Consider the following 13,571-nt stretch of genomic DNA (forward strand, 5'->3'; position numbering starts at 1 on the left):
GCACTTCCGGTTATGCCTAAGGGTATCTGAAATGCCCGCGACGTGACGAGTTCTTCTTCAAAGACGGCGGATATGCCGCTGGAAGGGAGCAAGGATATGAAGAACGGGAGGGGGAGGGAGGATAGAGAAGGATATCGAGGTATATATGAGGAAGAAAAAGATAGCGCGATCGAGGAGAGAAGAGGAGAGAAAGGAAGGGATTGCCGGGAGTGAGTGTAAATCCACTGCGTCTGATCAAAGTACGACTCGTACTACTAGGAATAGGAAAGATTCTCTCTTTCTTTTCATTTTCGTGAAATTTCCTCCCCCCTCCTCCACCCCTTCTCCACCCTCACACAGCACGTCCCTTCATCTCTTCTCTGCCTTTTAGCAAGATATTTTTCTCTCGCTGGCGTTTCGTTCGTCGAAGTCGGGACTCCTTCTCTCTTTTTCCTTCCTTCTCTGTCTCTCCCCGTCACGTGGTACATCGAAAAATCTTGTACCTTCTTAAATGCGATTCTATTTTCAATCGACGAGTCGCGACAGATGGTTTATTGACATGATATCGACAAGAGTGGGAATAAAATTACGGCGTGCTCAAATTTTAATGCGCTTTGAAAATTGAAAAGCAGAAATGGATTAAAATATTATTTTCGTGTTCGTTTCATGCATTATAAAACGAGTAATTAAAAATGTGGATCGTGCATTTAATTTACATACACGTTCAAATATTTATAGATGCGTAATAACATTATTGACATATATTTGAATCTATTCTCCATATAAAAATACCTCGTATTATTGATAAAAGATCTTAATTTTTATTGCCACTGAAATATGTTTTTTTATTCAAATAACCGTATACCCTTATTATTTTCATATTAATTTAAGTGCATCGTTTGCATTTACGCTTGATTTGCTACATTGTTCTCTGTTATTTCAATTTGCGTCCTTAATAAAATAAGTAAACACATGAGAATGCGAAACTGAGAGGAGAGTTCGTGTTGGGTGTAACTTTTCAACAAGTTAAAGAAAGAAGAAATTAAGTGAATCAGCAAAACGACTTATTTCGACGTTTGATTGACAGTTTTTACATGCAAACTGAAAGTTTCAATATTTATCGCAGGCAAACAGAAGCAGAAGTTAGGTACGAAAACAACAGCGTCTATGGAGAGTTCAGAGAGCATGCATTTAAACTTCATGAAATTTAATGTATGAATATATTTCAAGACACTATCTACCTACAACTGGTTTTAAGGAGTACGTGTATGCGTCTATAACCGCAACTTTTTCCAATATATCCGAAAAGACGTTATCGTGTACGAGTGTTTTGATGCGTTATTAAAAGTTCTGAAACAATTTTGTCAAGACATGCAGAATCGATACTTTCCTCTTCCTTTATTTCTTAGAAGATAATAAAAAACTCTTTCAATTATGTACCTGACTTATATATGCGACAGTCGTATAATTTATTTGACCTCTCGTCAAAGTGAATGTTCCTTTAATATAGCTACACCTAATTTCGAAACATTATAAATAGAATTTTCTCTTGCTTCCTTCTTTTAGATTGTCTTATACAGTCAATCAATACGGCTGAAGAGAGAAATATAATCTTAAGAAGTATTCAACAAATCAGCTTTCTCAGCATGCTTGTTATAATGTTACTGATGCAGATTCACAAAGTTTACCCCCTTGAGTTTTATAAAAAGCAGGCCATGATAAAAATATTTTCCATTTTAAGCTTCTTTTCCTCCGTCCGGCAAATGAAACAATTTCAATGTAGCGTGTACGGAATAAAATGCAGTTCACATTACGGCGTTTTGTTAATTAACTAACTAACTTTACGCTGACAAATAAGATTACGCAATATTTCGACTTCTTGACAAAGATGTATAATTTATATTATAAAATATACACACGAACTTTTAGTGAAAAGTAAAGCTGTGGTACTTCTTCCTCCGGTAGCTCCATTATCTCGTATAAGAGCCCGGGGTAAAATTCTGCGGTTCTTAGCCAGGCGGCGATCCTAAAATTCGTTGTCACGGGCAAGCAAAATCCTACTTGACGACCGAGCTCTAAGGCGGTATATGGTCGAGCTTTCTGAAATTCGCTACGCCCTAGAAATTCGGAATTCACCGCGAGTAACCCGCGAAGTGCCGAGCTGGCCCTCTTTTTCCTTTAAGCGCCTACACACTTCACGTGTACCATCCGATCTCGTCGTATCTCGTGCACTCTGTGCCTCTCATCCGATGCCTTTTTCACGACCGCCTCTCCACGTGCTTTACCCGCCACTTTGTCCGCCACTAGAGCATAATCACCACGCTGCGAAGACCGCGACGAGTTCGCAAACACAGCCGCCGCATTCGGTAAATGCATTATCGTCTCTTTAAGCGGCCGCCTTTCCGCCGACACCGTCGGCGAAAATTATTTTTACGCGTATCTCGAATTAAACGCCGACGAAGTAACAAGCACCTTCATTTCGTGTACCGCTGTTTCATTAAATGCGATGTCACCCTAAATGTATCTAGTATATTTATACGTTGTGCAAAGTAATATACAGGGTGTTCCAGACCGTAATGGGAGGTTCTTGAGGTGATTTGAAGACGATTTTTTTCCTCAGCGAAAATGTCCAGACGCCAATAATTTTCGAGTTATATATAAACGATTGAAAATAAAAGCTTTCTTGTTAATTAAGCCTTGTGGAAATAAATTATTAACAAAAAACTATATTTTTTAATTAATTTTTAGTTAATAAAGATATATGATTTCAAAAATCGGAATATTCAAAAATTGATAAACTTCCTCGACATTTTCGCTGAGGAAAAATCGTCTCCAAATAACTTTAGGAGTTTTCCATAAACGGATGGTACGGTAAAACTCTGAGACACCCTGTATATTTTATAAAATTCCGTAATTAAGAATAAGTATTATAATTTTTACTAAAAATGATATCTTGTATTTTAATTATACACACGCAAAAAAATTTTTAATTTTAGAAATATTGAAATTTTAAGTGGAAAAAGACGTATATGGTCAGACAAGACGCTTAATTTTGAACAACTATGAATTTTATACAAAAATATATAAATGTTCTTAAATTGTATTATTATATTTAATTAATTCGATTATATATAGTGTAGCATAGTAGCAATACGGTCTAGACGATACTATTTAACCTATTCTAGCCACGACCTATTAGACTATCTTGCACTTGCAATGTAAGCTGTACTCACATTGGACGCACGAAATTGTCTCGCATGCAAACATTGTCTGAATCTGATTGCGGGCAATCTGCATCACGTGCATTCGATTCTTGCAAAATGGCAATCTCGACAAAATGCATTAAATATATCAATACTTTTTCGTTTAAATACCGCTATTTATATACATGTTCACTGTATTGAAAAGAGGATTTCTGTTTTTAAATAAAAATCGCGAGATAATCCGCGAAACAAAATCATCGAAGAAGAGATAAATCTATTTTTCCTAATCGGGTGATACGCTTTCGTATATTCATAACGTCATATCGTATTCTTCCTGTGCCGGGCTGTGCCTCTACTTTGGGAACAGATGATAATGCTCCGCGAGTCACGGCCGATATGAATATTCGATACGCGCCGTTCACTCGTTGGATGCATCAAGTGTGAAATCAGTGAGCGCAATCGCGAGAGAGGTCGGGCGTACTAAACTGAAAAATCGGCACCTCGAGATATGCAGGGCTATACAAGGCGCTCGCTGAGCGATGTAAAATATTTTTATCAAATTTCGAATCGATTTCTTTTCCAATTTTCGATTTAAGCGAGCAAAAATGCGATGGAAAAAAACTGAGCAATTCTGAAATATGAAAAATTAAATTCATCGGTAAATGCATTGTAACTCTGAAGGATTAAAATAAACTCGATTCGAAATACAGGCGACACGGGAGACACAAAACGTTTTCGATAACAAATTGCAATGTATTGTCAGTATAATTAATGTTCAACAAATCGAAGAGGTTGCAATTAAATTTGAACAAATAAACTTATCGTTTGAATTTTTCGATCCAATCCTCTGTGAATTATAACTATAGAAAATTTTATATACAATTACTGAGCATAATCTAGCAATATATTTACAGTAAGTAAATAAAGTCTAGTTCAAAAAAATGAACAAATTAAAATCTGCTTCGATCAATTTTAAGAAATGTGGTTTTATTTTCTTTTTTTTTTTTTTGTAATTGTAAAATACGATATTGCGAAGCAGAGAGTAGCAAAATATAAAAGCGACATAACAAGTGTCGAAATATTTGGCGTCTCGCTAAACTAAAAAAGTCAACTTTGCCCGCGCGTTTGTGCGTTTTACGTGCTCGCGAAAAATTTAATTTCTCATTAACGCGGGAGATAAACGAATCGCCAGGAAATGGACGGGACATCGTGGATAAAATGGCCGCAACTTATAATGGGTGCATTAAAGGGGGCATTAAAGCGTCAATGAAAGTTCATGCTCTGTGCGTATTGTTCGTTCGTGACATTTAAATAACATTCATTTCATTTCTCTATTCCATCCACACGTGTTATCTCGCTTCTTGACATTTACCATATAAAAAAGGTGAAATATTGATTCTATGACTTTTTAAAAAAGGTATAGTAGATGTGTAAAAAGTAAAAATTGTATATATACAATATCCTCGAACAACCCGTCTCTCATCTCTACATCTTATCGACCCTCTTAAACGGGGATGCACTTAATAGATGGTTTTTATTGCCCCAGACAAGATTACCTCCATCAGTGCAATCTCACACGTTATGCATCGTTACTTATGCCTTTTTTCGCGAGGACGTGCATCAAGGATAATTCACACATTAGATGGTGCGCTTATGGCGTTCTTGCGGCCTATGGGCATGCCATCACGATTTCTGGCACAATGCGCTATTCTAGTATGATAGATATACAGCTGTAATGCCGCGCATCCTCTCCTTCCTCCCTTCCATCCTCTTACCATCGACCCTTACCACCCAGCGGCTCCATAATAACCCACGAGTGCTGCTTCCACACAGACACGAATGTCTATGCGGACACGACGACGTGACAATACACACGCGTGCATTAATATGCAGATGCATATATATATATATATATATATATATATATAACGAATGTATATATATATATATATATATATATATATATACATTCGTGCACATCCTGAGAGTCCCCACTATTCATATGTAGATGCGTCTTCTTGCGTCATTTTGCTTGAAAAACCACCAAGTACTCCATTATCGTCCTCGCCTTCTACACATCATTATACGAATATCCGTCCGTGATATCGCGTTAATTGAACGCGGAAGGAGATTATACTTTCAAATTATTGCTAATTACGTTTTAGTATGGTTATAAGGTTTCAAACCCCGCGGAAACGGCGTGTAAAAAGTCTCCCTCGCGTTATATCGTCTATCTGTGTTTGTCCAGGGATTTTGATTACTGCATTGAAACGTCCACGTGAATGGGTGATTGCGAATACGTCATTTCTTCAAATTTCCCATCATTCTAAATAACGTGTATGAACAGCACTTATGACAATGGCCGGCAGTCACTGCCGCTTATCGGCGGTTTTTGTTTCAATTAAATCAATTATACCGCATATGTGTCGGGACAATCGGAATTTTATGAAATAAGGACAAGTGAGGAGAACGCGCGTGTATGCGTGTGTACGTACACACGCGTGCGCGCAATTTTGACGAAAATATAACGCAGGCAACGCATCATTTGCGCGTATATAATGTGTGTAGTATAAACACGAAATTAATTAATAAGGTTCCGAAGCTATACGGCCAAGCGGCTCGTAACACGTTACACCGTCCCGCGATCCAATTAAATCAACTCAATATTGCGATTATTAATTTATTCACCAGAGTTTACAGAGTCCGCTTTTAATATGTAACACCGGTCGTCGTAAAATTTTAATGACGTTCAAGGAGTCGCCTAGAGAAAGAGAGAGGATATACGCGGTATATAAACGGGGAGAATGAGTTTTATGAGTGCGAAGAGAGAGCCGAGGGTATACTCTTCGAGTTTCCCGGTGACCTTTTAACACAAACCGGAAGTAGGAGAGAGAGGCGGCTCGTGACAACACACAATCGCGACGCGACGAGGGTCGTTCAACTATAAACGACCACTACAATTACGGAAACGCCCGCTAGGGCCTCTCGACTGGTTAAAGCTCTGCGCGGAATAATTAAACGAATATACGCCCGCTACCATTTCGGATTTCCCTTTATTCCTCTCCATACGTTCTGTATATACACGCGCTTGTGCGTAAAGTCATTCCTCTGGAAAAAAATTTCGCTGCAATCTGAATGATGAAGCTGAAAAATTTATGCATTGAGAGACAACTTCGTAAAATCTCTATTATTAATATATATATATATATATATATATATATATGTATATATTAATATCACAGAACAAACAGTATCCTTGAAAAAATGCAAATGTATCCTTGATTCAAGTATATTTTATCCTTATAATAGCGCCAAATATAAATAATTTTGGATAAAAGATAATTTATCCTTAAAACAAAGTGCAAAATATTCTTGGTTGAAACTGAAATTTACTTATAAATATTGCAAGGACAAGTGACAAGTGAGCATCGGGTATAAGCGGTACTTTCAAATATATATAATAATTCTAATAGTTCAAATGTGATTAAGTTTCTTTTTACCATATGCAATTTTTAAAACAAGAATATATCTTAAGGATAAAATATACTTTACACAAACTTATTTATTATTAAGGCAAATGAAAATTTGTGATTACAAAGAGCATTCTATGCTTAAATCAATCAAATAGCGTTCAAGAATAAAAATATACTTGAATCAAGGATTCCTTTTTTTCTGTAATAGTATAGCGATGTATAATGTATAGAAAATAATTATACAAAGGTAATTATTATTTGCCACATGCCTCGTGGATTGTTTTGATTTTGCGCGAAAAATATTCGCGCAGTTTTGCACGAAGACAACTCGGTTGAATTAAACTGCGCGGACGGGGATTATACTTTCAAATTATTAGCTTCGCAAATTATTAGTTATGCAGCAACGCGAACGACGATAATTAATTAATTATCAATGCCAAGTTAATGTACGACGATAATTTTGTTATCTTCACGCGCGTTTCCTATTTGCGCGATGAAGTGCATTGATAGCGACGGGACGGGCTTTAAGGTATTAGCGTCCTTCCAGACAATTCCATACGGCCGCGTTCCACAAGCTGGACGCCATGCAGAAATTAAACCAATTATGCCTGTCAATTTGTGTACGCTCCGGTGGCATAATCATAGCACTCGAATCCCGTGCCACGTTGTTTGACCATTAGTGTGGGTATACCGGCTGTCAGAGCGCCGCTCCTATCAAAAGGACCCTCGGCATCCCTACGTCGCATTTGCACCGTCACCATTCTATTTTGGTTTCGATGTCCCTCCGAAATTAATCGGTCGCTTAAATTTTTCACACTTGTGCTAGCAAATAAGAAAATAAAGCCGAAAATGTTTCACTTCTGTTCACGGCTCCAATTTTGCTAATTAAACTTTTCACGATTAATATCAAAACCAGCGCGAGTTCTTTCAAAATATATTTTTGTAAAGAAGTATTTATTTATAAAGTGGCGAAATATTATTCTGCCATTTACGTAAATAGACGTAATTTTGTAAAAATTGGAAACTTTTAATTAACAAATTATCCCGCAGCACTGTAGATTGCAGTGAAAAAAAGTAGTTTCGGTAACTACTTTCTTTATCGAGCGGAGCACAAACTTTAGCTCGTATAAAGAAAAAAACCCAGATAATTGATGATTCGGACGAATTTGTTTGCTTAACAGAAATCTTCGTATTCCAACGATTGTTTCGCAGTTACAGATTATATTCTACAGATCTCCATACACGTCCAAATCGATTCGTTCTATATATACTACAGTGTTTTCAAATAAATCTCCCAGTTCGATCTCGAAGAGACGCGTGAGTAAAATCGCACCGAGACGTTTCTTACGTGATCGATGGCGGACAATAATACAGAGCGCGCGCGGTTTGCCCAATTTGGTCCTGGCACAGCGGCCATAAATTCGCGAACAGGGTCTGTCCGACGGCTATAGATAGCAGGTACACTCCCCCGTAGACATCCGTTTCGCCGCGGACTGCGAAGAGGACAGGCAGGAGGACGGACTCCATCAGCTGGCGCCTCGAGGAGGCTTTCGGCATCAAAGCGGCTCGTCCCTCAAACACGCACGATTATGGGTCAGACTCGCTCGAGCATGGGGTGGCCCTTGGAATTCCCTTGTCCTGCTCTACCTGGATTTAGGGCTTTCAAACCGAGTCCTCTCCTCCTTCCCCAGGTTTCCCTCCCTTCCGGGATTTCCCGGGACACGTATTAATGCAGATTTCATTATGCACGCTACCACCCAATACACAACCATAATCCAGCGATGCGCCGTGTTTACGCAGCCAAGATGCCGCTCCGCGGCTTGAATTATGCGCGTCCCTTTGACGCGACGGAACTATGCGAGCCCTTCACCGCCGTTGATTAATCGCCCGGCTTTTTAACGCGCCGTTGCCGCTAACGACCTCACTGTTGCATTTGAATGCAAATCGTGCAAACTCGTGCGGTACACTTGTGTGCATGGAGCCGCGAGCTGTTAGCTCTGCTCGATGGATCATTAATAAATAAATATTCATCCCTTCGCGACAGACACGTGACTTTGGATGGATATATATATATATATATATATATATATATATATATATATATAGAAATATATATATATTTTTTTGTTTAAAAAATATATTAATAGATATATAGACAATATAATCAATGAGAAATTTGACATTTAATTTTGTAGCTTCGATTCACTAATACATATCGGTATGTCTCTATTGAAAACAGTCTCTCTTCTGAGAAGAGCGAGTAACTTTTGTTCGTCGAATACACAGATGCCTATTGAGCACTCGGCATTATCATACATCTAGCATGATGTATTGTGTATGACGATATCGAATCTATATGTATTTGCTCTCCCCGCCGAGGAGTACTGAATTAATAATAAATAAATATGTTACGCTCTCTTTATTGACTGTAACACTACCGCGCGAATTATCGTGTTGTATTTCCATCTAATATAACACTTTCCCAATCATCTCTCTAATGTTTCCAAAATTCGATACGGCTCGAGTATGATCAGTATTTGCTGTTGTCTGAATACAATTATATAGATGATCATCTAGATGAAATATTGGCATCATGTTATATAGATAATAAAGATATATATTATCTGCATCTGCATCTTAAATGAAAAAAGTATCATCTTTATTAAATTATCCAGAATAATGTTCAGACAATTTGGTTTAGAGTCATAACACATAAAAATACTTGAACATTTTTATTAAGTAGCAGAACTTGAGCAATAAGCGATAAAAACTTAAAAATATGAATATGAATCATTTACATTTTTAGATATATTCAAAATCAAATCATCTTCATCTTATCTAAGATCCGACTCAAAATTTACATATTTTTATCTCATCTCTATCTAGTTAATTTTAAAATCATCACTTTTCGCGCGCGAGTTAATTTGAAGAAAATCCTGTAACGCGCAGAATAAAACGAGACTTTTGAAAGAAAGTATTGAAAAACGAATTCTAGATAGTTTTCAATTCTATCTTTTTTGTTACCTAGCAAGATTTGTGCGCGACAAATCCCTGCGACACTTGAGATCAAGATCGATCTGGCGAGCGGGAAAATATCAGATCCGCTCTTCTTGCGGCTACGAAAATTAATTCACATATGCTCGCATAGAGTCGGCGGCCCGTATAGAGCGGCGTAAGCTAGACGAGAGGTGGTAGACCGTACGATGGTACGTGACTGGCTTTGATTCACGACGCCATTGAAAGCCCGTTCCTCACTGAGGACGCGCGGATATAATGGGCGGCCGCAATTCGGCGCTTATTTTCCTCGGTGTCTTGCAACGTATTAATCGTAACTCCCTCTTCCAGTCGCGTAACGCTCTAAATCACGTATTTTTATAGACGTGACGGAAAAAAAAAGATGCTGCGATATGCACGTCCTTTGCGAGAGCTACTTCTTGGAAATTCTAAACTCGACAGTCGCGTCAAGATTCTACTTGGAAACTACCTATATATGTCGAAATAAAAATATATCCCTAAGTTGGAAACTACGTATCTAATTTTCGTATCTCAGATATTAGATATTTTCGACTTCCTTTTCCTTCTATTCATATACGACTCATATCATACACGTACGTATCTAGAATAATATATATATATATATACAATATATATGCATATGTATATAAGAAATCGATATGTTCTGGATTTATCTCGTGACATCCTGTCCTCTCGTGTCAACTTTTAGGACGAATGTGATCTTATTTTCAAATAGAAATAACTTTAACACTGTGTAAAAATAGAAACTTTTAGAAATTGATTCTTTCTCAAAATCGATAATGCTGAAAAAAGTGTTAGCATTAAAGAAAGAAGTTTTGCTTAATAATATTATTCGATAAATGATTTACGATGTTACACAATTATATAGGCATTTATTTTATTTATTGTGTCTTTATATATAGAAAGAGCAGAAAGAGCTTTTATCAGAATTTTTCTATAAATTAAACTCAATATAAAATGCTGTATTAAATAAAATTATATTTATTAGTTTTAATCAGTATCAATTATCGAAGCAATTAACATTACTAATTGTAAATTTAGCAATAGTTAACTGTGAAATCGTAATTAAATTATGTTTTCAAATTATTAATTTCAAGCAGATTCAAAAAAATAGCGGATAAAAAATAATTGTAATTATAAATTAGTGATCAAGAAGATAAAATTATCCAAACATACGACATAGACACACTGGTGGAGATTAATTTTCATCAAAAATCAATCAAATCAAATTAATGTGTTTTAATATTTAATAGCGAATAAACAAAACTTGAATTATTCTGTATACAAGCTATAAAATAAGTTTTTTTAATTAGTGGCTTGTTTATTTAGTTATATTTGTGATATTTGAATTAATCCCAGACATTTTTAACTTATTATAATTATCTGAAAGAGAAAAAGAGAGAATTTTGCAACCAGGAAGCTGGTTATTATTGGCATATTAAATTTTACGTACACCAGGTTTGAATAAATGAAAGATCCGCGTTGGAAGATCGTATCACCGATTCGACATCCTACAAATGCATTTAGACTTCTTGATTATCGATTCTCGATAATTACCCCCTGGTCGCGCGGATTCATTAATCTACCTTTTTTAGTCATTAAGAAAAAAAAAACCTGGAGAAGTATCTTCCGACTTGCATTTACGAGAAGTACTAATCGATATTACATTTCCGTCGATTCAACCGCGCGCTCGCAACTTTCATTTTTTAGCAGGCTTGGTAATACCACTCTCGTGTGGAATCCGTTCGCCAACATCCCATTGCGACTTTTTCCATCGTTATCCATTTTTCGAAGGCTATTGCGTGTATTTTCATTTTTTATCATCTCAAGGGTATCGCGTTTATTTTTATCAAAATACTCTATAAAGCTAAATTTATTTAAAGATGTTTTTTCAAACATACGTAATAATTGTTTGATAAAATGTTTAACAAAACGTTAGGGGAAAAATATATATATATATATATATCGTTACGATCGAAGGCAAAAATGGAATGTAACGAAAATGGCATCGCGCGATTCCGCTTTCCTGGTTTTAGGAGCTTAGCGCATCGATGATAGCGGATCGCGCCATTATTTTGTGGATTTAAGAAAATTGAATTGCGCGAGAGGAAGCGAGTCGTATGAACTGGCTTTTCAAGAGGAGAACTAAACGGGTCACAGTTAATTGGGTCGCCGTCATGTCCCGTTTAACGAATGTTTAATTTGTCTCGTTACGATGCCGGCACGTAATTAATTTCAATTAATTATATCGTCACTCCCTGGGTCATTCTCCGCTCTCGTTTTATGGCAATGATTTTGCGTACCGCTCATTCGCGAATAAAATCACGTTCGCCAATATGTAAAATTTTACGAGAGATCCGTGCCGTTTGTACCTGTGTGTCACAGCCACGGGCCTCTGACTACATTGCGGTTATAATTAATTGGCAAACTGCAAATTACATGATAATCCTAATTATTTGTCGCTTTGTAAAGCGATTGTTGCGATAATGGCGTGATTAGGATTTCATGATTGTCTGTACCGTATTTGTGGTTGGCTTAACCGAAAACCCGAGAGGTTGCAGTTGTAAGTATTATTTCATTGCAGAGATGTACATGTGCAATATAAACTGTAATTAGTTAATAACGCGAGCAATTACGTAAATCTCTACGCAAATATATACGCAGTTTTCGCTCGAAAAATGTTTTTTTGCGTTACTTACCGTAAAAAAATACCTTATTTATTTATAAAAAATATCGATATCGGTTTTGTAATCTCTTTATAGTAATACCTAATAAAATGCTATTTCGTACAGTTCTAATGCCCATATAGACTTCTCCAAAGGAAAAGAGAATCTATTATGAGCAATATGGGCAAATTGATATGTACGTATATAAATTTGTAATTAACACTCGAATTGATGACCAAAATGGATCGCCACAAACGTGAACGATACCTGTAGACTAAAAAATGGAAGCACTTAAATAAACGCGACAGAAATTTGCGATTCGATTAACTAATAATCCAACAATGTCTTTTATTTTTGTTATTTACAGGTACGAGATTTGATTTGTGCAGTCAATTTTGCAAGAAGAAAAAATATAATCAGACAGAAGTGAATATCTTTAAAATTGTTAAGAAAGAGCTGAAAAATATCTTATCTAATGTAATATTTTACGCAAAATTCTAAAATTTTACGAAACCTTATTTATATTATAAACTGAGAGCGTATGGTTTTTTTTATTAAAATCAATTAGTGTATTTAATTATGATATTCCACCCAGCGCACAGATTTAATTGACAATTTTATTCGATACGCAGTATAATTGACTGTTATTAATTCATATAATCAAGCCTTAGAATCTTGCAATATTTTTATATTATATATGTATTACTCACCTCGGCGGGAAAAGCATAGTTATTAATACGATGCTCGGAACCATGACCGTCGTCCAATCCGTAGTGAATGTATATTTCTTCGAACTGATAGTGATAGGCAAGTGGACCACCCGTTATATTGACTCGTACCTTCGCTTCCCTGTCTGCTCTAAACACCAGGAACTGGCCGGTATTGTGCAAATGTCCGGAAATCTGAAAACAAAATAAATCGAAGCTCGTTAGACTTATTATGTTTGATGCAAACTTGGCAACTATAATTGATAATTGAATCTATAATGATATAATCATACCATTATAGATAAAGATAGAAAAATATCCGCTATATATTTTCAAAATGTATTTCTTGATATCAAAATATTTTTAAATATTATCAATCACTTAATGATAAATATTTTATTGTTTTTAAGAGAAAATAGTACAAAAAATTATAAAATTTATGATAAATTGCAGTCATAAAATAATGGAATTAGAACATTCAGACAAATTAATTCTTTTTTAATGTAA

The 13,571-nt window shown here is 36.1% G+C and overlaps 1 protein-coding gene across 3 annotated transcripts in view; it reads right to left on the reverse strand.

The window, feature by feature from the left end:
• Positions 1-13,571, reverse strand: part of CARPA (Carbonic anhydrase-related protein A) — a 133,620-nt gene that overhangs the window by 26,050 nt on the left and 93,999 nt on the right. For all 3 annotated transcript variants that reach the window (XM_029303531.2, XM_029303530.2, XM_029303529.2), the window contains exon 4: positions 13,068-13,259. In XM_029303531.2, coding sequence (XP_029159364.1) covers positions 13,068-13,259 — 192 coding nt within the window. The remainder of the gene's footprint in view (positions 1-13,067; positions 13,260-13,571) is intronic.

Source organism: Nylanderia fulva, unplaced genomic scaffold (assembly GCF_048542155.1).
Source record: "Nylanderia fulva isolate GAGA-0341 unplaced genomic scaffold, ASM4854215v1 Scaffold27, whole genome shotgun sequence".
In the NCBI taxonomy this organism is placed as follows: domain Eukaryota; kingdom Metazoa; phylum Arthropoda; class Insecta; order Hymenoptera; family Formicidae; genus Nylanderia; species Nylanderia fulva.